The 27,079-nt window shown below is 41.3% G+C and overlaps 1 protein-coding gene across 1 annotated transcript in view; it reads left to right on the top strand.

Moving 5' to 3' along the window:
* LOC121855391 overlaps positions 1–26,500 on the top strand; it is a 37,806-nt gene extending 11,306 nt beyond the window's left edge. Inside the window, exon 3 of the mRNA XM_042350284.1 lies at positions 26,378–26,500. Coding sequence (XP_042206218.1) covers positions 26,378–26,500 — 123 coding nt within the window. The remainder of the gene's footprint in view (positions 1–26,377) is intronic.
* Positions 26,501–27,079: the final 579 nt, after the last annotated feature.

The following is a 27,079-nucleotide window of genomic DNA, read 5'->3' as shown; positions in this document are numbered from 1 at the left end:
TTCTGGTATTTAAAACGAGGGTTGTATAGAAGACATACAGGTAAGTCCCCTCCTGAACCCTAATTACATATTCTCCCAGGTATAAAGTGTTATAATGTCGTCAAATAGGTTGGTGTATTGGATGTATGTAAGTAAGTTGACTTCAAACAAAGACATTACGGAATTGAATGAGAGTTGAATTTATACAAAAACTTAAGAATATATTACTTTATAATCTATTTGGTCAAGATCTCGTAAGATTTTGTCAAGATCTCGGAACAATAAATGAAGTTATTGAGTAAAAAATAAAGAATAAATAAAAAAAAATGGACCACTAACTCCCATACAAATAGACAAAACAGTTCGATATATTCCACTACTGTGTTGGCATCGGGGAATAGAAAAAAAAAAACACATTCCAAACAAAAGTATCAAGTATTTAGGGAAAGAATTACAAAGGTTCGGCGTTTATCTTATATTGTTTAGGTCAACTTAGTCGTCGAGCAATGCAGCCACAGTCATGTAAATAAGGCCTTTGTATTTTGACTTTACTCGAGTTTGTCTCAGAGTGTGTGTGGGAATTTAGTGGACAGAGATGGTGGATAGACAGAGACAGGTGGACAGAGAGATAGGTGGATAGAGAGAGAGAGAGAGATGGACACAGACAGATGGAGAAAGAATCAGGGAGTGGATGACAGGGGAAGGGAGAATCGGTGAGAGAGAGAGAGAGAGAGAGAGAGAGAGAGAGAGAGAGAAAGTTGTCTAAGTAGGGTTGTGTCAAGGTAATGGTTTGGGCGAGGAGAAAAAATTACATTAGTGGGAACTGATAAGTGATGATGATGATGAATAAGAGGGGAGAAACAGGAACTAATCAAGGACAGTGGATGAGTGAGTGAGAGTGTGTGGGACAATGAATGAGTAAGAGTGTGAGAGTGTGAGGGTATATGAGTGTGTAAGGTGAAAGTGTGTGAGAGAGTGTAAAAATTTTTGAATGAGAATGTAAGTGAATAAGCTGTAAGGGTGGTTGAAATTGAGTGAGTGAGTGAGTGAGTGAGTGAATGAATGTTTTTACTCTGCGCTATACAATATCTTTCAAAACACATTTAATAAACCAGGAACTCAGTAATTATCCACACACACACACACACGTACACACACACACGTACACACACACACACACACACACACACACACACACACACACACACACACACACACACACACACACACACACACACACACACACACACACACATGCACATGCACACACACGGGTGATTTACGAACCGATGATTTTCTTTGCGTCATTTACAGCGAAACGAATGATTTACGATCTTTCATTTAACAGTGAACGGGGGATTTTGTTTCCGTCATTTATTGCTAACGGGTGGTTTAAAATGTTGAATTATATCCGTGTTGTCGTGGTGGTGACAGTGGCTGGTGGTAGTGGCTGGTGGTGACAGTGGCTGGTGGTGACAGTGGCTGGTGGTGATAGTGGTAATGGTGTTGATGACAATGGTAATGGTGGTGGCGATGGCACTGTTGGGGGTAGTGGCAGTGATGGTGGTAGCAAATTTGTGGTGGCAATGGTGGCAATGGTGGTAGTGGCGGCGGTGTTGGCTGGTGTTGTAAAGACCTCCTTGTTATTAAAGGTGTGGGGATATATTCGGCTGCCCCAGGAGCGGCCATAACGTGTGAAATATTCGAGTTCTGACACAAATTCCTTTCCTTTATGAAAGTTTAATTCTGACTCCGTGCTGCCTGTTCCACTTGCCACATTTTTTCCCAACTCTAAAATTTCCCTCTTTGTTTTATTTGGATGTTTACTTTAGGCATAAAAGCATAGATTTAATATATAATTTCTATAATCCTGTAGGTATAATAGTTTATAATTTGTTTCCTTAACTAACTGTAATTATGTTTCATCCTTGTTTCTGTTGTGTTATATTTCATCCTTGTTTCTGTTGTGTTGTTGACGCTATATTACACGTCGTTATTATAGTAATTACTAGATTATATCATTACGAGGTGTTTTATATTTTCTGGTGTCATTTATATAGTCTGATTTCTTGCTTTCTTTTCGTATAGTTAATTTCCATAGTGTATAGTACACGGTGGGTCACTCACTGGTGGATTTCTCATAATTTGAACTAGCACACACACACACACACACACACACACACACACACACACACACACACACACACACACACACAGAACGGCGTCAGTATGCATGGCGACTCACCACCAGTCAGAATCAATTTTCCTCATATTCTTTCTCCCAGTGAGTGGCTGGAGTGGTTTCTCCTGGATTTTCGGTTCTTCTGTAAGGAAACTGAATCTGATTTTGTCTCTGTCTCCAATACCCTTTTCAGCAGCGTCCTGGCAAATTTTACCTCATCTTCGTTTTTTGTTTTATTTTTCTTGTTAGGAATATATATTTTATTCTAGACAGGTGTACCTCGATAACGGACGGATTAGGGGACTGTGAAATGTCGTTGGTTAGTGAATCAGCGGTTATGGAAGCAATTAATCCCATAAGAATCTAACAAATTCAGGAGGTTAGGGACCGGCCAACCCCCCGAGATACGTCCGTCTACTCTTGGTGGATCTCTGTCATGCAAGAAAATAAAGCAGACATATAAAGCACGCATAATAAGCCTTAAATAATGAATGTAAAGCATAAATTGAGACTGATATTTACCTAACCTGACCTTCCTACTCTAACCTAACCTGACCTACTCTAACCTAACCTGACCTTCCTACTCTAACCTAACCTGACCTACTCTAACCTAACCTGACCTACTCTAACCTAACCTGACCTTCCTCTAACCCAACCTGACCTTCCTACTCTAACCCAGTCCTGACCTTCCTACTCTAACCCAACTCTAACCTACTCCAACCTAACCTGGACCTACTCTAACCTAACCTGACCTTCCTACTCTAACCTGACCTTCCTACTCTAACCTAACCTGACCTACTCTAACCTAACCTGACCTTCCTACTCTAACCTAACCTGACCTTCCTACTCTAACCTAACCTAACCTAACCTACTCTAACCTAACCTGACCTTCCTCTAACCTAACCTGACCTTCCTCTAACCTAACCTGACCTACTCTAACCTAACCTGACCTTCCTACTCTAACCTAACCTAACCTGACCTACTCTAACCTGTTGATAACGTCACAGCCATACCTTCTTTGTCATATGTCCTTGTGAGTATTATTGTTTTTTTATATATATAATTTGTTGTTATAGTATTATTACTGCGCTGCAACAAGGGAGGTCTTTAAGTACATAGCAGAGTTGGTAATACACTTGTCCAACAGCGATAAAAAAAAATATTATTATAACCATTTATATCTGGTTATATATATTCAACCCTCCTTCAACACCCCCCCCCCCACACCCACACCCACACCCACACACACCCACACCGACACCCACCCACACCCCTCCACCCTAAAAAAAATAGAATCACCATTGTAATTTATATAAAGAGCCATACTTTACCTCATACACTATTCATAAATTGGCCATTACGTCTATTACGGGGATGGACACGAGGAGGGTGTATTTATTTAATAAGAGAGGCAGGAGAGAGTATTATAAAGGCTAGTGGTGGCGGGAGCAGGGTGTAAGTGCCGGCAAAATGGGTGTTGGTGAGGTTAATAAAGGCGGTGGTGTAGCGAAGGACTGTCTGAGTGTTGTGACGTTATGGGGGTGTTGTGTTGTGGTGTTATAATGTGATGTGTGTGTGTGTGTGTTGTGGGGTGTTATGAGGTGTTGTACTGTCCGTTTAGCACGTTAATGTACACAACTAACACACACACACACACACTCTCTCTCTCTCTCTCTCTCTCTCTCTCTCACACACACAAATTGCAGTAGTAAAAATGTTGCCCTTCTTTTTATTTTCCGACTTAGAGTTAAAAGCTTCAGTAACTGGCCTACGTGCACGGTTTTAACCCCGTCTGTCTGTGTATCAAATTCAACTCCTATGTTCCAATAACTATCAAAGTGACGTTTTATTATTATCTTGACAACTTGAATATTTCTTTTATGTCTATTAACACACACGCCTACGCAACGATTTTTTTCCCCAGTGGATTTATTTATAGGATATGACGAGAGTTTGTGTATTTGTAAACTATGTTATTTATAAAATCCTGGGAAAAAAAGATTACTACGTTGTTCAGATATGCTATATATTTTGTTCGCTTGTGGTAGATAATTGTCAACTTGTTTTCGTTACTGTACTGAATAAGCTCGCAGTTTGTTCTTTTATTTTGAGGATTTTAATAGTATGTCGGTTTTTGAAACGAGTGGAATCGGAGAGGACTTTTTTATTTTTTTTTTTTTGTACAGGAAGAGATCATATGTAAACGTTTGGATTATTTTTTTTATTTAGTTAACAAACATGTGTGTGATAGGTATTAGGTGTTTTATATAGGTAAAAGACTGTACTTTAGATACATACATACATACATACATACATACATACATACATACATACATACATACATACATACACTGTAAGTCATGCCAATTGATTTAAATACAGCAAGGGACTTCGTAAACACCTTTTGCAAATACACAGCAGGATACATTATCACCCCGAGTGCCTCTTCCGTATTATGTGCCGAGTGATTGTATTATTATTATTATTACTTTCCCGTGTATTATGAGCATTAGCTGAGGATGACACAAAGTATTAATAATATACGTGAAGTTAACTCAGAGATGCAGTTAACAAGGGGAACAATCTCAGTGAGGTACTTCTATAAGCTGTAAATTATATTCTTACTTAACTTTAACTGGACATAAAGTTAATGTCAATAGTAGTTTGTATTGTCTTATTAACAACCAGTTATCGTTAGTAGAGATAGTGTTAACAGTAGTATTTGTGGTCATCAGAATTGGCAACGCTTAATTTAATTTTAATTTTTTTTTAGTCCTGAGGAAATTTTTCACAGCAGTTGAGTGTTGCCAAGGTCGATCAACACTACTCAAGTCTTGGTGCTTGCTAGATGTGCATAATTAACAGGTGAAAGTAATCATGCATCTCAGACATTGTAATTATTACTTGTTAATTGGGTGATTAAAGAAAATTTGGCCAGTTACAAGGGAGACAGAATTGCCTCAAGTTGATTGGATGATAGAAGATAGAGTAAAATTATGTTTCGTGATTGATTGATGTTAGGGAGGGGAGGAGGAGCAATTGCAATTGAATATCGTTGATTGGTCGAAACTTGGGAAAAGGGGGTGGAGCTTCTAGCAAAGGAGGCACAACCGAAACACGTTTTGATTGGCTGCTCTCCTAGTAATTAGTTTGTCTCGCCGGAATTATGTGACGAATTATGTGATTTTGAAAGTTTGTTATCGTAAACGTGAGAAATTATTAGCCTGTCTTGCTGATAAACACGACAAAAACATGGTGTGTGTGTGTGTGTGTGTGTGTGTGTGTGTGTGTGTGTGTGTGTGTGTGTGTGTGTGTGTGTGTGTGTGTGTGTGTGTGTGTGTGTGTTTATTTGTTAATTTTATACCATGATTGATCAGTGACACTTCTGTTTTCCTTTTATTATCAGTTATCATATTTCCCTCGTTATCCGTTATCCTTTGCATTATCTCTCATCTGTTTTCACAATTATCTGTCATCTCCCCCATTATCATTTTGTTGCCTCTTACGCCTCAGGTGAGTCTTAGTCCCCTGTCCGTGATAATGTTTACCCCGCCAGTCTTCCCCTAATAATTCTGCTGATTTTTATTTTTTGTTTGAGGGAAGAGGAGAAAGTGAAGGAGAGGAAGAGGCACAGGGAAGGGGGATGGTAGGAGGAGAAGGCGGAGGGAAGGGGAGAGGTAGTTGGAGGACGCAGAGGGAGGGAAGGGTGAATTGTAGGAAGGGGAGGTAGAGGATGAGAGGGTGGAGAGAGGGCTAGAAAAGGCAGAGGAGAGAGAGAGAAAGAGGGGGGGGGGTAGTAGTCGGGGAAGAAGTAAGAGGAGGGATGTAGGGAGAGGACAGGACGGAGACAAAGACAGAGAAGAGGAAAGAGGATTAGAACCACCAAAATCTGTCTGTGTGTCCGTCGGTCCGTGGTTAAGCCGTGTCACACCTGAGCTCTAAGTCCCCAGGTGGGCGTCAGCTGATGTACGTAAACAAACAGAACCAGCGGCACTATTTACTTAGTTCTGGACTCGGAATTCTCAGAGTTTCCCACAATATATTTTGCACTCAGCTGAGGTAGAGGGCGGGGGATGTCTTAGAAGCAGCTGACACACGGTGGACTTGAATGGCGTCAAAATTATACTTAGACTATTCTCAGTACCCGGTGTTAATGACTTCCCCGTAACAGGTAATGTGAGAATGTAATGTACAGTATATTTACATCTTGAGTTACCAAGACAGGGAGAGTTGGTGGGTGAAAATGGCGTCAAAACTGCTCCGAGACTCTATTCTAAGCCTGGGATTCTTAGAGTTTACTCAGCGTTAACGACTTCCACGTAATTCGCTTAAACTACAAGATTATGTTGGTGAGTGTAAATGGAGCCAAAACTGTCCCGAGACGCTACTTGCACATGACGTTGATTTTGAGCTTCTTGCGTTATATTTCCTCTGTGATAAGTGTTGGGAGGATGCTGGTGGCTCACTCCCGCGTAATTTGAAGTTGTTGTGTATTGTTGATTTTGAAGGGGTGGCCTCTCTCTCTCTCTCTCTCTCTCTCTCTCTCTCTCTCTCTCTTTTTTGGAGCTCCCAGACACCAAGGATCAGATAAAAGCTAGTTATGTTTGTTGACAACCCGGTAATGAGTGTGTGGGGAGGCTGTCATCCGGCTGATTGAAGTGTTCATCCTGGTGGGGAGAGAGGGGGGTGGCCTGGGGGGTGTTATCTACCGTGGGAAGCTCATCTGTGTTGCTCTCTCTCTCTCTCTACTCTCTCTCTCTCTCTCTCTCTCTCTCTCTCTCTCTCTCTCTCTCTCTCTCTCTCTCTCTCAATCACCCCCCACCTCACCTGGACAAACAACACGGTAGTAACGCTCTTAAGAGAATAATGTGATTAATTGTGTTACGTGGAAATATACGGCACCGCTAATGGGCCTAGTTGGTTGGCTCTGACGTCATGGTGTGACCTCCTACCCAATTCTGATTTTATGCTTTGACGTAATACCTAATTCTCATGTGTTACGCTCATTTCATTGCTCTTAAGATCCGTGTAAAGAGAAAAAAGCCGTAGTTAATATTGTTTTATGATGCGTTGACAAATAGAAGGTAGAATTTATATTGCCTTTAAACTCGGGTCAACAAAGGGATTATTTTGCACATTAAACCATTGAGAGCTTTATATAAACAAGGTAATGTGATTGTGTTTGTTTATGTCAAGTTGTTTGTTGGTTGTGAGAGGGCGGTCAGTGTCCTCTGGTCTGGTCTCTCTTGATGTTTGTCTGGGACTTAATTCTAGAACGGGAAGAGTTATGGCACAATGTTTATATTTACTCTATACTGTAGTGTGTGTATTTACCCACCATAACAAACCACTATGGTCCGTTTTAGTTTTTGGTGGTGGGAGTGTTAAAAGGTTAAGGTCACAATTCTGAACAAAGAAGGAGAGGAAAAACACCTCACTGTGTGTTGTCACCAAGCTGGAGTGCATCTTTTTTTGCTAAGGAAGAAGGACGATTTTTTTTTTTTTGTTACTCGTTGGAAGTCCAGGAAAAAATTTACCTCACACAAATAACCTGTAGCGGGGAACTTGATTTACGCTTACTACCTTGCCTTGTCTGCCTGCATGCCTACCTGCCCACCTACTAGCCAGCCTGTAGATGGATGGTGCAGGCAGCCATGACGCAGGTAGGCCAGCGGGGGAGTGAGTGCAGGACGCCATCAGGCAGTAAATAAGTTGAGGCAGGTGGTGGCCATGATCGATATTGGGGATGGGCAGTGGTGTGTGTTGGGGATAGAGGGGGGAGGGATAGGATGGCCAAGGGGTAGGATGGCCAAGAGGGGGTAAATGAATATCGGAGGAGGTGTAGGACTCTGAACATGAAGGACCTCCATCCAACTGACTGATGACCCACTCCACCTACACGAGCCTGCAGCAACATCACTCCTCCTCCTCCTCTTCACGCTCCATTTTCTTTCATTCCCTTCTCTTGATGTTCTCCCTATCTCTCCCACTCCTTTCCTCTTGCCATTTCTCCTCATTTGGTTTCTTCTCATTTCCACCATGCTAACACACCTGTCACACACACACACACACACACACACACACACACACACACACACACACACACACACACACACACACACCCCTCTCACACACACACACACCCACCCTCTCACACACACACACACACACACACACACACACACACACACACCCCTCTACACACACCCCTCTCACACACACACACACGCACTCTTCCCTACAAACGTCCTTCTCACCTACACTTTCCCTCACTCTACCCTTCCTACCTTTTTTCTCTTCATCACCCTCTCCTCCCTTCCACTTCACTCAGGTACAGTACACAATTTTCTTCTACCTGTGCTCACCTGTTCTCTCCATACGCCCAAACCATCAAAGTGCTGGATCATTCTGCCGAAATTTATGGGACAGCCCGCTAGATATCGCCAATATTCATTATGATTAATATTCCCACCCGGTGCCTCTGATATCGACACGAATATTTGAAGGTAAACACGGGAGCTCCGGGTTATATTTTATCGATGAATGTTGGTGTGAAGTGTCTTAAATAGGCACTGGTGGTATTTAAGTGACTGTTTTCGAAAGGTGTTAACAGTGCCATCTTAGGTATAAGAGGAGTGCCACGTGTTTTAACATATGGGGGTTTTAGTTATATTCCGTCTAGTTTTGGCACTGATTAGGAAGGACCAGAAAGGGTGTTCTGATTATAATTCAGGTTCATTATTATTATTATTATTATTATTATTATTATTATTATTATTATTGTCATTCAGATTGAACCATCAGATCTAGAGAGATAAAATTCCGTGTTACATTGTTTCATGATGGCCGGCCAATTACGACAATCTGGTCCAAATTAGAGAGTTGATGGGAGCTCGTCGACTGAGTCACCTAATTAGCATAACTTATATGTCTGAACAGTATACGCGTTTTTCTCTCCGTTTGTGACTATATGTTCCGGAAAAGTGGAGTTTAATTATGTTAAAAGTGGTTGATAAATGAAAGGGTTATTATGGTATTTAAGTAGCTTTGTAAGGATGTTTTAAGTGGTGTCAGACTAAAACATTGTTACTGTGGTGTCAGGTTAAAATACTCCTGGTGGTGTCAGGCAAAAACACTCCTGGTGGTGTCAGGCTGAGAAGGAGCAGGTGTGGGCTGTGGGCTGAGAGGGTGGCGACACCTTGTGCACCCCGCTGACCCCATTGTGGATTATCGTCTCACCTCCTCCTCCTCATCCTCCTCCTCCTCCTCCTCCTCCTCCTCATATTTGCTGTACAATTTCACTCAGTGTAGAATTTTTCCTCCCTTTCCTCCTCTTCCTTCTTGTTCTTCCTCTTCTTCTCCTCCTTCTTCTTCTTCTTCTCCTTCTTTTTTGTCTTTTTCTCCTTCTCCTTCTCCTTCTCCTCCTCCTTTCTTCTTTTTCGTATTCTTTACCTTGAGTCATCCTTTTCTTTTCAGGCGTCTCTTCATTTCCCTATATGTTCTCCTCGTCCTTCATCCCCTTCTTCTGTTTCTTGTCCTGTCTTTCTATTATCTTCTCTTCCTCGGCATTTTTTCCTTCTCTCATCTTTTACCACTTCTTCTCCTTTTTGTCCTTCACATTTTCCTTCGTCATCTTCTTCCTCTAATGTATTTTTTTTTTCTTGGGCGAGCGAAATTTTCTTGTGGATGTAATTTTTTCAGGGAATCTGGTAGTGGGGAAAAAATCGGCTCTCAAAAAAAATCGGTTGTTGGAAAAAAAATCGGTTGTTGTGAAAAATCTTTTAACGAGAAAAATCGGCTATTGAGAAAAATCTGTTACTGGGAAAAATCTGTTAATGGAAAAAAATCGGTTATTAGAAAAAATAGGCTGTTGGGTAAAAAGTCTGAGTCGCACAAGTCACATGTAACCCCTTCCTAGTACCCTGTATTACTGACTTGACGTATAGTGTGATTAGCAAGTGCTGAGGTGAGAGTGGAGGAAGTGTGTGTGTGTGTGCAGTATATATGTTCGTTTATCAATACACACATACAGTATACAGAGAACCTCTCCCTTCCCCCTCCCTCCCTCTTTCTGTCTTCATCATTCTCTCATCTTCATCTCCCTCTCCTCTCCATCATTCTCTCATCTCCATCTCTATCATTCTCTCCTATCGGAACCAGGTCCCCCCCAAAAAAATTATCCCCAGATGAGAAAAAATTGACATTCTCTCAGCCTCGTCGCCGCCCCAAGCCCGGTAGCGTAAGGGCGCATTAACACATCGAAAAACAGATACAGTATCTCAAGTGTATGGAGAGTCGGTAAATGTGCGTGGCCCATTTACAGACTCCGGGAACTGCCCCCAATGGTAGTTGTCTGACTCGTTAGCTGGAGGGATGGCCGTTGTAGAAAGGTGCTTGGGGGGATACTCTTGCTTGTTTACGTTGCTTACTTTGCTTGCTTTGCTTGCTTTGCTTTTCCTTGTGTGTTTCGGTAATTGGTTGTTTTTTTTTAAGGTTGGTGTGGAAGCTATTAGATGTTGCTGCTTCTGTTCTCAATCTCTCGCTTTCCAATTGAGTTTCCCTGTGTGTGTGTGTGCACCAGATTGTTTGAAGGTGGTGCTGGTGTAATGTTTGTTGAACACACACACACACACACACACACACACACAGCATCAGGGTATTTGGTTTCCTGTGTAAAGGAGGTATGTAACTATGGCATTTCGTATGTCTTACTCTCCCCTCCCTCCCTCCCCTCCCTCCCTCCCTCCCCTCCTATTCCCTCTCCCCAATCATGGTAAAATATCCTGGTCTTTACTCTGGCAGGATGGCCCCCCCCCCTCTCTCCAGCGCGAGTATAAATATTACACCCGGCCAATAAGAATATAAGTTGGTGAACGGTGTGGCAACTTGGAGGAATTTCGGCTGGATTTACGACTTTTCGGGTCTATTTAATTCGGGATCTGAGTTGGATTGAATAGGACGGATTGGTTGATGGAGGTGGAAAGAGAAGATGGAGAGAGACATACATATCCCCCCCTCCTTCTCCTTAATAATCCTGAGTGTCGCGTTTACCTGTACGCTCCAGGTGTACAATTCCCCATGTGTAAGACGCTTGATAATGTGTACTTGGAGTAAGTTGTAGATCTAGTGTAGGGTGTAACTAAGGTCGTCCCAATTAGTCGTCAACCAAACAACACAAACAACCACTCAACCAGAACCTCGAATTAGTAGACCAATCCTGCCAGGTGTTGTAATGTACAATATCTGAATACCTGCAGCTGGGGGGGGGGGGTTGTATTTTCCTTTATTAATATATACATTGTTATTCAACCCATGATATGTGATAATACCGTCAAGATTAACCTCGCGAACACTGTAATAACATTGAAATTATAACAGCATTGTATGAATGTATGTATGATTGTATGTATGTACGTATGTATGTATGTATGTATGTATGTATGTATGTATGTATGTATGTATGTATGTAAATTGAATGTTTACACGTGGCTAAACTTCTCCTCTTGTCAAATTAGCATTAGTATTTGTGATTCCATTGGTGTTACTTCAGTATACATTGGTAGGTGGTTGGAGAGTTGGTCTGAACGTAAATGAAAACACACACACACACACACACACACACACACACACACGCACTGACTATACTAAAACTCGAGCTGAATATATTGCGGGTCGCCCCTCTCTTATTATGAACATCTGCTGACACTATTACTACAGGCCAAAGTCGGGCGATCGTCCGTCTGGCGTAGGTTCCATAAATGGGTGGGGGTGTAGGAGACGGGAGGTCTGATTGCCTAGTATTAACTGAAGTAAATGTGTCATTGTTGGGTGTACATGGACGCCAGGCGATGTTGAGTGCTCTTGCTGGCGTTGTCTAAGTGTTATTAGGCTATAGGATATTTGCGTGTTTATGCCTCCACTATAACACTATATTTGTGCCCCCACTGTAACACTATATTTATGCCCCCACTATAACACTATATTTATGCCTCCACTGTGACACTGTATTTATGCCCCCCCACTATGACACTATATTTATGCCCCCACTATAACACTATGTTATGCCCCACTATAACACTATATTTATGCCCTACTATAACACTATATTTTGTACCCCCCCATTGTAACATATATTTATGCCCCCACTATAACACTATATTTATGCCCCCACTATAACACTATATTTATGCCCCTACTGTAACACTATATTTATGCCCCCACTATAACACTATATTTATGCCCCTACTATAACACTATATTTATGCCCCCACTATAACACTATATTTATGCCCCCACTGTAACACTATATGTATACCCCCCCACTATACCTACACTATATATTCCCAGTATAACTCAAGATCGTGTAAGAGTGACAGTGTTCAGTGGGTATACTGTTCACCTGGCTACACCTGTCTATAAGCGTGTTCGTAAGAGGATCGTCACAGCATCTTTTCAGGGATTGAGACGTTGAATAAGTTTATTTTTAGCTTGTTTTTTAACCATCCCTCTCCCCACCACCTCCCCTCCTCACCCTCGTCTTTCATTACCTCTCTCTCTCTCCTCTCTCTCTCTCTCTCTCTCTCTCTCTCTCTCTCTCTCTCTCTCTCTCTCTCTCTCTCTCTCTCTCTCTCTCTCTCTCTCTCTCTCTCTCTCTCTCTCTCTCTCCTCTCTCTCTCTCTCCCTCTTTCTCTCTCTCTCTCTCTCTCTCTCTCTCTCTCTCAAGTGTGGTTGAATAAGTCAATGCCTCCTTAGTTTTACATTGCTAATTGAAAACTGTTGGTTTAGCTGACTGAAGCCTTTTGAGTAATATTGTGTGTGTGTGTGTGTGTGTGTGTGTGTGTGTGTGTGTGTGTGTGTGTAACCGCCTAAACGAAGAGAACCCACACAGCGTCTTTCACCCTCGCTCGAGTTATTGATCCGATCCGATTAAACCTTTCTTTTTCTTTTTTTTTTAAACCTCGGGGCGTCGACGATCGTGAACAAGAGAACGGGATTTCTTTCTTATCAGTCACTTGTAAATATTTCACTACACAGGGAAAGGACGCGTGAAAAATATGCTCACGTAAAAATCTTATTTCCTATATTGAAGAGACTGGAAGTTGAATAGATGGTTGTGGGTACTCCTTCATGTGTGTGTGTGTGTGTGTGTGTGTGTGTGTGTGTGTGTGTGTGTGTGTGTGTCAGGTGCTGCTGGGAAAAGGGAATTGAAAGGTTTATTGATGGTTGAAGTTCTGTGTTGTGGTTTATATCTGTTCCAGGATAAACCTCCTTTTCGGTCCTGTGAATGGTGGGTTTATTTTCTGAAAGATGTGGTTTTTTTTCTTGTTTTGTTTTTCGTGGTTGAAATGTCCTGGTGCGCTTTTGGGATTATAATTTTTGTTTTTGTTTTTTAGTGTGTCCGAAGGGGTGCGTAGGAAGGAGTTTGTTTGTGTGGATGTGTAAGTGTGATGAAGTGATTTTTGTGGGTTTGTGGGTTTGAAGGATTGTTTTATTGTGATAGTTTTGTTGTGTGTGTGTGTGTGTGTGTGTGTGTGTGTGTGGGGAGGAAAGGTAAAGAAGATATCAATTTTAAAAGTATTATTAGAATATAAACATTTAATTATTTATTTTACATGGTTGTGTATAATAAAATATTAACTACAGGTGAATCAACACAGGTAGTAAGTTGAGAGGTTAAGAGTAACGCGAACCGTATACTTGTTGAATTGTTAAAGGGATTTTAGTATTTACTTTTATATCCGGGATTTGTGTGATGCAATCCTTTTTTGGTGGTAAATCCCCGGATGAGCTTGTAAATACCGTGAATTTTACATTGTGTAAACGTAAAAGTGTGGGAATTGTGGTTAAAAATGTATTGCTTTTTTTTAACGTGGTTGGGGTGGGATTTTGTGTGTTGCGTTTACTGGAAGTGGTGGTTATGGTGGTGTGTTGTGCGTGGTTTTGGGGTAGTTGTTTTGGTAGGAGATTTTTTGTGATTTTTACTTCATTCCCTTCTACTTTTCTTCATTATTTTGCTCCTCATCCTCTCCTTTCTTGTTCGTCTTCATTCATCATCATCTCCGCCTGCTTCTTTTCATTTCCCTTCCCTTCTTTCATCTTCCCTCTCCTCCTCTTTCCTCCCCCTCTTAGTCATCTTTCGTTTTTGTCCCCCTTCACCTCAGCTCCCACACTCCTCCTTCTTTTCAATCTTCTTTTCTCATATTTCATCTTCCTCCTCCTCCTCCTCCTCCTCCTCCTCCTCCTCCTCCTCCTCCTCCTCCCTCCTCCTCCTCGTCTCCCTCCTTTAATTACTGAACAAAGACGAAAAAAATAAAATACCTATAAAACCTAAAGGAAAATATCAATACTTTTATGAAAAAATGTAAAAATTAACCAAAAATAAAGAAAAAGTTGAAAATTATTGAAAAGTTGACAAATGACTTTACTCAAATACCGAAGAAAATGTAAAGATAATAAGTGACAAAAATATCAGTAAATATTTGTGTCACTTATATAAAAAATACTGATTTAAATAAAATAATTGACCTCGTTTACAAATTTTTTTAGATACATGACCAAAACCATCCGCCATACTTACCTCCCACATGCAGGTATTTTCAATTAATAACTGGTGTGAGGAGAAGGAAGGGGAGGAGGAGGAGTGGCACAGATGGAGGAGAGGAAGGGAGGAGGGGGTGAGAGGAACATCAAGGAGGTAGACCACAGCTTGAGGGACGACGAAAACCGGACCTTATTTACCCACTCCATAAAGCTCTATTTCCAGCCCTATTGTCTTGATGAACTTAGGCCATTAAAGTTGGTTCTTGGTGAGGGAGGGGGCTTCCAGAGGCGTTTGTGCCTGATGATATAACTCCAGTAATTGCCGAGGTCCAGCCCCCATCGGCCTCTCAGCCCCATCGGCCTCTCAGCCCCACAGATATAAAGGGGAACCACAAAACAACTAGACACATGGAGTTTATGAGTCAAATTTTTGGATCGTCGGCTTGCTGTGGGGTATGGGGTGGTGGGGGAGGGGTTAAGGGGGGATCAGGGGAGACAGTGAATTAAGGGGAGAGAAGGGGTAATGGGGAAGATTATGGGATATCAAGGAGACAGATCATGGAAGGAAGGGATGAGGTGTAGTTTGTGGTCTGAGAAATAATCGTTTTACCATCAAGTAAATCACCTAGAAGAGGTTTTTTTTACCACTACGATATAATAAATAATATATGTTGTATAATAATCAATGGTTTAAAACCGTACTTGAAAAAAAAAAGATATCCTCTATACGGGAAAAAATATCCATTAGTCAGATCAGGAAAGGACGAATAAATAATTAAAACATTCCTCGTTGAGAACATGACGTTGGTAATAGTTTAATAAGAAAAATGGTTCTGTTGGGCAATTAATTGTTTTCGTTATTAGAAAATTTCTTACAGTAGCTAATTGTTCGACCTTCTGCTCCCAACCTGGAGTTCAGAGTTTCCTTGCGACTGTAAATATTCTTGTGGATAACATTACGTCTGTCTGTCTGTCTGTCTGTCTGTCTGTCTGATGTCCACACAGTAACTAAACTCACATTGGGCTCATTACAACTATATTTGGCTCATATGTTCAGTGTACACAGTTGATGAGTCTTATTGACTTTGATCTTAGTGGAGGGAAGGTGTTGGCCAAATATCATTGATGACTCGAGTTCACCTTTTGATTGAGAAACGTGCAGGTGAGAGTCCTACCTTGACCACGTATTAGATGACAGTATTACTGTTATCGTTGTGTTTGTTCTTTTCTCTTACTTTTCTTCCTTCTCCTCTCTTATCTCTTCTTTCTTCCATCCCTCTTTACTCTTCTTCTGCCCTTGGTCACTCCTCCGTCTTGACATTTCTCTTCCCTTTCTTCTTCCTGACTACGTCTCCCATTCCTCTTCCTCCCCTCTCTAATATCCTCCTATCACTCATCATTTTTTCTTCTTTTTCCTCTTCTTTGCTTTTAATCTAAGTCTTGCTCCTTTATTTTCCTTCCTTCCTTCCTTCCTTCCTTCCTTCCTTCCTTCCTTCCTTCCTTCCAAACCATTATAAGTAGTTTTCCCTTTTTACTATTTTTCTGCAGTCTTTCCTCCCTCCCTCCTTCCCTTCCTCCCTCCTTTCCACTCTGCAGTCTTACTTTTACTCCTCCTTCCCGCTCCTCACCTCCCCAAAACCCCTCCGTTCCTCCTCCTTCTCACCCCCCTTCCCCCCTCTCTCCCTCTCTGCCTCCGGCGTCGTTTTTGTGGGCGTGGACGAGCATGTTATTGCGTGACTGGGATGGCCAAGATCCTCCTCCCAGGTCGAGGGGCTGCAGGACAGTCAGTCAGACGGACACCAATCCTAACCTAACCTATCCTTACCTTTAGGATTGGTGGACTTAGGATTCGGGTATATTAGGATTATGGTTACTTGAATTAAGTCTCTCTCTCTCTCTCTCTCTCTCTCTCTCTCTCTCTCTCTCTCTCTCTCTCTCCTCTCTCTCTCTCTCGTCCTCAGACAATCCCTCCTTTATCCAGCTCCCCCCTCCTTCCTCTATCTCGCCACTCCAACAATCCAACCTCCTCCTCCATCTCCCTCCTTCCACTTACCCTCCTCAACAAACCTCCACCTTCCTCCATCTTAGCTTTGGAACTCCACGCATGCATATCTCACACCGCTCCCCACCCCAGGGTTCGAGCAGGCAGTAAACTCCAAAGTGGCAGCATTTTATAATACCGTAAAATTTTTAGATCATGGTAAGATGAAAGAGTGGAATATTATCTACCTGGGGCGGGGAGAGGGAGAGAGAGAGAGAGAGAGAGAGAGGAGAGAGAGAGAGAGAGAGAGAGAGAAGAAGAAGAAAGAAGAAGAGAGAGAGAGATTGTGTAAGGTATGGAGGAGATAGAGGAAAGTATAAATAAAGAAAAAAACAAGTAATATTGAGATAAAACAGAAAAGGAGAATAATAATTAGCGAAGGAGAAGGAAAAGACAGAAAATAGAAAGTGTGGAAAAGAACAAAGAAAATAGGCGAGAAAAAGACTTGGCGATAATCAAGAGAACAACAAGAGGAAAATCAACAGTGTGTGTGTGTGTGTGTGTGTGTGTGTGTGTGTGTGTGTGTGTGTGTGTGTGTGTGTGTGTGTGTGTTTATACTTTAATACCAAACGGGGCGGAGTTGAGTCATGGGGTAGTGTTAGGAGAGGGAGAAGGGAAGGGATGGGATGGGATATGATGGGATGGATAGGGGGGTAGAGGAGAGGGGATGGATGGGGGGAGGGTATGGATAGCTACAACTTTTAGTCGTAAATCAGCTGTTCAATGGTCTTGTGCCAGTGTTTGTGAGATACTGTCAGTCTGTTTTTACGACACAATACACACGTCTCTCTCTCTCTCTGTGTTTGTCTGTCTGTCTGTCTCTCTGTCTGATAACACCCCTCCTACCCCCCTCCCCGTTGCAGCTTATGGACATGGTGAGGTGATTTGGACATACATCACCACGTGTCCTAACTGCTGAAATAGGCACTTGTATGTATGAGTGTTATAGATCTATTACAGGGATACACACTGATTTGTTATTGTGTTGAGGGATGTATGTGTGGGAGATACATATACATATACATAGACATATACATATCCAGTATACATAACAGGGAAGTGTATACGCGAAGGTTATATTATTTGTCTCTGATACTGAAATTGGCATCGTTGTGGTAAGATTAACTATATTATTTCCTGTATTCCTTGGCTATATAATTTTCCCTGATTAATTGGGGGGAAAAATGGAAATAAATTCCAATAATAGAGGAAATCTATACTCAGTTTACTTCTTATATATTTCTTAGTAATATTCTCGTTTTATTAGAGAGAAAAACTTATTATATTTCTTTTTTTTTTACTTTCGGGGTCAATAATCAACCCTGTGTTAATTGGTCATTAGCTTACCTGTCCGTCTAATTGATTTCGTTGATTACATTCGTTAGTGTCGTTAATGGTGTCATGGTTTACCTGTTTTATTACCTGTGACCATTAGCTTCGTGGAGTGTTTTATTTACGTCTATTATTTTGAGTATTTTGTTCCTCTGTCGTCTCTCTTGGCATCTATTTGGAATATATGTTATTTGTTCGTAAAAGTACAAGATAAATGAGAGAGAGAGAGAGAGGGTAAGGGTGAGAGAGGGAAGGAGAGAGAGAATTAAGGTGAGAGATTATAATGTGATTAAGTTGTGTTGATAATTATACCTCAGTCTCCCCGGCGCCAGTGGTGTTAGATCCCCCTCCCCATTACTCAAGAGCTTGGGGCAGGTGTCGGGAAAGTGGCGAAAGTGTGTTAGATCAATTACCACAAACCACAACTTCCTCGCATAATGTAATGGCGGTGTTGTTATTATCATCTTGTGTTATAATGGCACTGTTTATTATTATTATTTCTCTATGAATTATTACGAATCTCAGTAATATAATCGAAATCGAAATATATACAGTGTTTTTTTTATGGGAAATAAGATGTATATATTTAACTGTATTTTAGGCTTAAGTACATTGCTTCGTTTAGGTGTTTAATACAAAGTTGATGAATGATTTTGAAATCAGATGAAAATATAAAGAAAATAGGGTTTTTTTTTCACTTTTGGCCTATTTTTCTTTTTGTCTTTCTTCTTTTTCATTTCTATATATCTATTTACCATTTATAGTTCATGTTCCTTCACGTTTCTCCCATTATATACTTTCTTCCATCACCTGTTCTCAATTCACTATTTCAATCTCCACGAATTGGATTATATCAACAAACTGTCTACAATTACACCTCCTCCGATTAAAATAGGGAACGTAGACAGATCAGTATTGAGAAGTAAACATTCAGGTAAAACAAGTTCATGGAAATTATTGATACGTGAAATCAAAGATCGTAAACTTGTCCACTTTGGCTAATTGGTTTGTTAAGAAAAATTCCAAAAATCATTGAAGAAGTTTTGATAAAAGTTTGATAACCACAAGTTTATCAAGACTCCGGCGTTCTTCACTAACTGTAATGAACGATACACCTTTGAGCCGAGGATGGGAACTTGGTTTATTTTTGACGTCGGTTTAATTTTTGACGTGAGTGGTTTATTTTTGACGTTATTGGTTTATTTTCTGACGTCGGTGGTTTATTGTTGTACGTTATTGGTTTATTGTTGACGTTAGTGGTTTAATGTTGATGTCAGTGTTTTAGTTTTGACGTTAGTGGTTTATATTCTGACGTCGGTGGTTTATTTTTGACGTTAGCGGTTTAATTTTTGACGTTAGTGTTTTTTTACGTTAGTGGTTTATATTTGACGTTAGCGGTTTATATTTGACGTTAGTGGTTTATTCTTGACGTTAGTGATTTATTTTGATTTAGTAGTTTATTTTGGACGTTAGTAGCTTATTTTCTGACGTTAATGGTTTATTATCTGCCGGCGTTGGATTAATTTATGATGTCAATGATTTATTTCACGTCAGTGGTTTATTTTTTGACGTTGGTGGTTTATTTCTGACGTCAGTGGTTTATTTTCTGACGTCATTTGAATCCATCTATATAGGCCACTGACCTCGCCATGTTGGTGCCATTTTTGTTGTGTCTGTTATTGTCAGTTGAATTTGTTCCTGTTGTAAAGTTTTGTTTTTATATGTACGCCTTGTAAAGTTTCTTTCCTATGTTATTATTATTGTTATTATTATTGTTGTTGTTGTTTTTGTTTTTCTTATTATCATTATTATTGTTGTTGTTGTTGTTTTTGTTTTGTTTTTATTTTTATTATTATTATTATTATTATTATTATTATTATTATTATTATTATTATTATTATTATTATTATTGTTGTTGTTGTTGTTGTTGTTGTTGTTGTTGTTGTTGTTGTTGTTGTTGTTATTAACCCCCAAACACTATTCCAACAGACAAATATCATCCGTAGATAAACGGAATCTGTCCTAAATTTGGTGGAGTTTGATGACTTCTGCTCAGTTTGTTTCAGTACTGTTATTAGTTTTTTGCTGTGACAGTATGTTGTGAATAGCATTTTTATCCTTTCCAGTGTTAACGCTATATTGTCCCGTGTGTGTGTGTGTGTGTGTGTGTGTGTGTGTGTGTTGGCACATAAGGGGAGGAGGGGACAGGTCACGTACTAAGGCTGTTTCACCCATCCAGCCAAACCCTGCCCTTGTATGTATGTCTAAAGACGTTGGGATAAGTATAGCAGGCGCCTCTTAAGTCATGTTGCAGATTTTAATTAAATGTTGAGCCATGGTTGAAGATTGCACACGACCTGTAATTAAAGCATGAGAGATGGTTACGGTTAGATTAGGTTAGGTTAGGTTGTTTATTACAGCATGATGATGGCCAATATGATCACACGTATTGTTATAGTCTTATATGTCGAGTTATGAGTATAATAATGTGAGGAATATGACGGAGGTTAATGCTGCTAATTGTTAATACCTCGTTAGGTTATATATTTTTAGATAGTCAGTTGGTTATGATGTCAGGTAATGCAACGTGACAATTTGCAGGTGATGGGGGTATTGTCAGGGCCTTATGACAGTGGTATAAAATGTTTAGAGTTATAATGTATCCTGTGAAATTTTAATTACCCGAACAATCAACCGTTCAATCCTATTTCACCTGAAGGATAATCACCCTAATGCTAATCTAGCTTGATTTGACCTGACCTAAGATTTGCATAATAATAATAATAATAACAATAATAATAATAATAATAATAATAATAATAATAATAATAATAATAATAATAATAATAATAATAATGGACTTGGTAGTTGGATGCTTTCACGATTTTAGTTGCCGACATTATCTGCTCAAATACTGTATTCAAATAGCCGCCACCAGCCTACTCACGCGATACCGTCGGGGTGAAGACAGCACCGTCGTCGGGGTAGAAACGATACCATCGGGATGAACACAATACAGTCGTGGGTATGTCTCGTTGTGTGTGTGTGTGTGTGTGTGTGTGTGTGTGTGTGGCGGAGCTTCTCTGAGGCGGACTTGGAGAGTTAAAGCAGCGTGTTCCCAGGGAGAGGTTCACGGCCTGTGTGATCATGTAAGAAGCTCACTTTACTCTCCCAGTATGTGACTGGTGGACGACGGTGCTATCCTGAGGAAGTACATCAGTATGGACACAGTGAAGCTCTTCGTTAGGAAATAAAGAGATATAATGGTATAATAGATCCTTATAGGGTTATACTTGAGGTCAGTGTTTGTAAAAATATATACAGTATGATGACCCTCGTGAACTGTCTCTTCCGGGTATAAAGTGGCAGGTATGATAACGGCCTCAAAGGTGTGAGACTGGCAGACACGTTCGACAGTAACTGAATCATTGCGCTCATCATCATCATCAAAAATAGATATACAAAAAAGCTGACTACAAAAGCTTGTTTTGTATTGTGTTAAAACATTATATATTGATTTTTTTTATAGAGTTTACCTAAAGCTTCTTTTTTCTCATTTTGAATGAGGAAATTACGACATTGGGCTGATGTTTGATGTCTCATTTTTATTTTTTATTTGTATTTGAATTAAGCAATTTGTTTTTAATTTAATTGGTTCATTCAGTGATTACAATAATGTAAGCCAACACTTTGTTTGTTTAGAATATATATAAACATGAATCACGAACACCTGCAGTGATTTATTTGCATATATATGTTTTTGTGTTTGTAAAGCAAAGCTGCTACGGTTGAAATAGTTGTTAAAACAAATGTTAACAAAAAAAGTTGGTAAAAAAAAAGATTAGGAACAAAGGCGGGGAGCCCTGGCACAGCCCCCTCTTTGACATTGACCACGGGTGGAAAAAGGACTGTGTGAAGGGGCGAGATTCACGAAGCTCTCTCTCTCTCTCTCTCTCTCTCTCTCTCTCTCTCTCTCTCTCTCTCTCTGCTTATTTTGCTTGTCTGTCTCTGCTTGCCCTCTATGTTTCCTTGTCCTTGCTTGCTTGTGTATGTCTATCTCTCTGATTGTATGTCTGTCTGGGGCTGTCTTTGTACCGACTACCCCGAGGGAAAGTAGGAATTAAAGTAACAAGTTACATAGTGTATACGAGTTACTCAGCCTACCTAACCCCCTTTGACTGTTGGGGGTGAGGGGTGCTTCATGGATCTTAGGGGGTGAAAAGGAGGGGGGCTCTCTCACCTTCCTTCCTTCCTTCCTTCCTTCCTTCCTTCCCCTCACCTCCACCACCATATCCTTTCTTCCTTCCTAATTCTCGCCTCCCCTACTTCCCAATTCTCTCTCTCTTCTTCACCCTTCCTCCTACTCCCTCATGCATTTCCCATTCTCCCATTCTTTCCCCCTCCTTCTACTCCCCCATCCCTTTCTCATCCTCCCATCCTTTCCCTCATCCTCCCATCCCTTCCTCATCCTCCTTACCTCCCCGCCGGCCCGCCACACGTGAGGGGAGAACACGCCAGACTCGGCTTAAAGAGGAGCTAGTGAGGGAGGGTTGTGGGTGGTAGAGGTGAGTGGCTACTGCTGCCGCTGCTGTTCGTGACATTTTGCCTGTGTGTGTGTGTGTGAGGGAGACAGACACTCGCACGTGTATTTCAACAGTAAGGAAGATTCACTGTTGGTGGTCGTGATATTTTGATTGGATTGTCTGATAGAAGTACGTCTGTGTGTCGATAACGGATGGTTGTATGTATGTATTGTGTATATGTTTGGATGAGTATGTGTCTGTGTGGGTGTGTGGGGGTGGGTGGGGGTGGGTGGATTTATACGTGCCTATCTGCCTGGCTATAGGTGTATTTGTCTACCTGTCAACTCTCTTTGTGCCTGATTGCTTTACCTTTTTTTTTTTTGTCTGTGACTGTAGGCATATGAGTATGTCTATTTACAGTTGTCTCTTTGTCTGTCTTCACTTTTCCTTTCATTTATTTTATCTCTTTGCTTGTGTGTGTGTGTGTGTGTTTTGTTTGACTGCCTGGGTGGGTATGTGTTACGGTTTTCCTTCGTTCACGTCTGCCTCCCTTCCTAACTGATTGACTGTCTGTCTTTCTCCCTGTCTCTATCTGTCTGTCTTTCTCCCTGTCTCTATCCCGCCCCTCCTGCGTGCCTGCCGACCTGCCCTTCTGACTGCCATTCTTTCTTTCTGCTTTTCCTACCTGTGCTGGACGAGCTTGCGTGTGTAGCCGCACTTAGGTCGGGCTGATGCAGTCACCGACAGCACTAAGCCCTCCAGCAGGTTAGGCTGACCCCGACTTACTTGCCCTGACCCAGATGTCCCCTTAGTCTGTCGCAGTCTAACCCCTGGACTGATCTCGGCTGACCCTGGCTGACCTCGACGGCTCTGACGATGTGAGGAGCCCCCTGCCCTTCTTAATGCTCTCTCTCCTGTGGCCGCCCTCCTTCCTCCTACCTTCATCCTTGGTTTTCAGTTTTCTATTATTTTTGTTTTTAACATTTCTCTCAACATCCCAGTCCCCTTCTCTTCTCTCTTTCCTTACACTCCTCCCCTTTCTTCTCTTCCTCCTCTTCCTCCTCTTCGCACCCCCTCTTCCCCCTCTTCCCTTTCCTCACCCCCTTCCCTCCTCTTCCCTTTCTTCCTCCTTCTCTTCCGTTTCTACTCTTCGCACCCCCCCTCTTCCCTTTCCTCATCCCCTTCCTCCTCTTCCCTTTCCTCCTCTTCCAGAACATCTCATTACACCAACTTATCTGTTATCTTCCTACTTACCTTTCAGTCCATTTCCTCTGCTTATTATCATCCCACTCTGCTTCCTTGTCAAAATCTCCTCCTTCCACCATCTTTATCTCTACTATCTGCTTCTTATTCGCTGTCTCCCTCATTTTTAAGGCCGTTAGCGAGACGTCCCTTCGTTCTTATCTTTCTCCAGGTTCGCTTTTAAGACGAAAGAGGGAAGAGAGAGAAAAGGGAAGATAAGGATGAATGAATGAATGAATGAAATGAGAAGTAGGTAGAGAAAGGAGGGATGGAGTAGAGAGAGAGAGAGTAATGATGATGGACGTAAAGGGAAAGCAGAGAGAGAGAGAGAGAGAGAGACAGAGAGAGAGAGAGACAGAGAGAGAGAGTGTGTGTGTAATGGAAAAGAGGATTAGAAGGATTAGAAAAAACAGAAAAGGATACCCGGAGAGATTACAAGAGGAAGAGGAAAGTCAAGGAAAAGAGGGAACAGTGAGAGAGGAATAATGCAAGGAGGGAAGTAAACACCAAAAAAGAAAAGGAAAAAGTGATAAATAAGGGAAATAGTTACGAATGAAAATAATAATAAATAAATAAATTTAATCAAGTGAGAGAAAGAAATAAATGAAGTGGAGAAGGAAAATAAAATAAGAAAGAAAAGTGAAAGAAATTTAATGCAGTGTTTATGTGGGCCAATTCGACTATGTCATTCCAAAGCGTCTGCATGTACGTCGTGTTTATCTCTCTCTCTCTCTCTCTCTCTCTCTCAAAGGGTCGTACGATAAATTTCCCTTCGAGTTGCTGATGTGAGAGTGCGTTTTATGTCACACAATCGCGATAAGATTAGGAAATACATTGTCAGAGGATAGTACGATAGTTCTCCTATACTCTAATTGGCTATTTAAGGACAATCTCTAATTGGCTCGTTCATGGTACTAATTGGAGATTATATGGGCTATGTTATGGGTTATGTTAAGGGTTGGGGGGGGGAGTAGTGTTTTAAGGAATGAAATGACGTCAAAAATGCGCCGAGACTCTACCAGATTCGCTCCCATGCCCTCCAAGAAATGATTAACTTTGAGATTTTTGGGGGAGGAAAACTTGATCTCGGGATACTAACACCCCGCTGACGTCATGGTAAACAAAGCTAGTTAACTCACTCTGAGAGGAGGAACAAGTGAGGGGAAGGGGAAGAGAAAGGAGGGGCAAGGGAGGACAGAGGAAGGAGGGGACGTCAGGAGCATCAAGGGAGAGGGAGGGAGAGGATTGGAGAGGGGCGTGAATGGGGAGAGAGAGGGAGGGAGTAAGAGGGAGGGAGGGAGGGGTGAGAGGCGATATGTTGCCTGGGCCGGAGGTAATTTGCAGGAGTCTGTACATTGTTGTTAATTTACGACTTGTGAAGTGTGTGAGGCAACCAAGGATTCATCAACGTTTGTATGTGTGTGTGTGTGTGTGTGTGTGTGTGTGTGTGTGTGTGTGTGTGTGTGTGTGTGTCAGCCAGAACCCAATATTTGACCCATCACAAATAAGTATATATATGTCTCATTGCTCCTTATATTATCTCATCTTGTGTGTCTCATGAGCTGGTAGTCGACCCTGAAACTCTCTTGATGTATAAACTCGGTCAAATGTACCAATTCGGCTTATTGCCAACTTGTGCTGTTTTGTCCAGAAAGTTTTATCAGTGCATCAGAGGCAGCAGGAGGAGAGAGTGTTGTATTGGTAGTCTCTCTCTCTCTCTCTCTCTCTCTCTCTCTCTCTCTCTCTCTCTCTCTCTCTCTCTCAAAAATACATAAATATACACCCACGTTGAATCCACTTACTGTATGCAATAATATATATACATCTACGTGCATAAATTTATACAGCCATAAATTATGTAGTTACCTGAAGATACGTACATATCCTAATCCAATAGTCATTCCCGTAGACAGCTCAGAAGACATACGGCTGGCAGGTATTCACTTCCACACATTCAGTACACGAACAAACCCCGACTACTGTACTCTAGGGAGATAACAAGCCTCGGTGACCTTGACCTTGACCTTTGAACCCAGTGATGTGAAGAGTACAGTGTTTGTTGATAGTGTGTGATTTGTGGTTGTTGTTATTGTTTGTATGTGTCGCTGTTGTTGTTTGTCTCTGTTGTTGTTTGTGTTTATCGTTGTTGTTGTTGTTGTTTGTATTTGTCGATGTTGTTGTTGTTGTTTGTTTTTGTCGCTGTTGTTGTTTTTGTTTGTCGCTGTTGTTCTTGTTGTTTTTGTTTGTCACTATTGTTTATATTTGTCGGTGGTGTTGTTTGTTTTTGTCGCTGTTCTTGTTGTTGTTTGTGTTTGTCGCTGTATGAGTTCTTATTTCGGTTCATATATATATATCTAGAGTCCCATGTAAACACATCTTTATATATCCAGTCTATGTAGTTTGGCTGTGTCTTGTATTCCAGTGACATACCTGTATACGCTAATGATTACCTGAGTCACAGAGAGAATATTTATACGCAAGCTACCTAACCTACGCCCTTTAACGCATTTTTTACCACTTCTTTCTTAATACTTTTAGGGGGGGGGGCGTAAAATGACACGAGGAACAGCCAACACAACTCACACTCTTGTACGTGGGCCTGAAAAGGGCGGCCCAAGTCAGAGAAACAAACAGATGGCTGAAGATGAAAAGTTTTATTGAGTTTTACGATTTGGTGGCAAGTTATATTGAATTTGGGAATTGTTAAAAGCATATACAGCAGCCAAGTGGTAAGATGTCCTTGTAAAAATACCTGGAAAATGTGGCTAAGTGTATTGTGAGTTTTATCCTTATTTTTTTTCAGCTCACCTGGCAGCATGAAGGTCCACCTGGCCAATTATAACGCGTCACCTTCTGTCAATCCAGCCGTAAACGTCAGCTTGTTAGCACTCTATTGATTCCAGTTTTCGACAATTATTTTTCTTCCCTTTTTTTCTGAATTATATCCAATTTTTATTCGTTCTCTTTCGGCTGGGAGGTAGAGCGATCGGTGTGCGTCGGACTGTCTTCCTATCTCTCTACCTTGTCTGTCTGTAATGAAAAAGGCAAAGGAATGTAAGATTAATTTTATGAATAAGTCCGTGATGTACATACCAAGATAAGTCCGTACGTCCGTTCTTGATGATGTATGTGGATGGGTGGTGTGGTGTGGTGTGGTGTGGCGTGGTGTGGTGTGGTGTGGCGTGGCGTGGTGTGGTGTGGTGTCTACCTACCAAGAGTGAAGTGCCGCGCCAGTATGTT

The sequence above is a fragment of the Homarus americanus genome, unplaced genomic scaffold (genome assembly GCF_018991925.1).
Source record: "Homarus americanus isolate GMGI-L3 unplaced genomic scaffold, GMGI_Hamer_2.0 scaffold41444, whole genome shotgun sequence".
Taxonomy (NCBI): domain Eukaryota; kingdom Metazoa; phylum Arthropoda; class Malacostraca; order Decapoda; family Nephropidae; genus Homarus; species Homarus americanus.
This window is presented reverse-complemented; position numbering and strand designations above follow the sequence as displayed.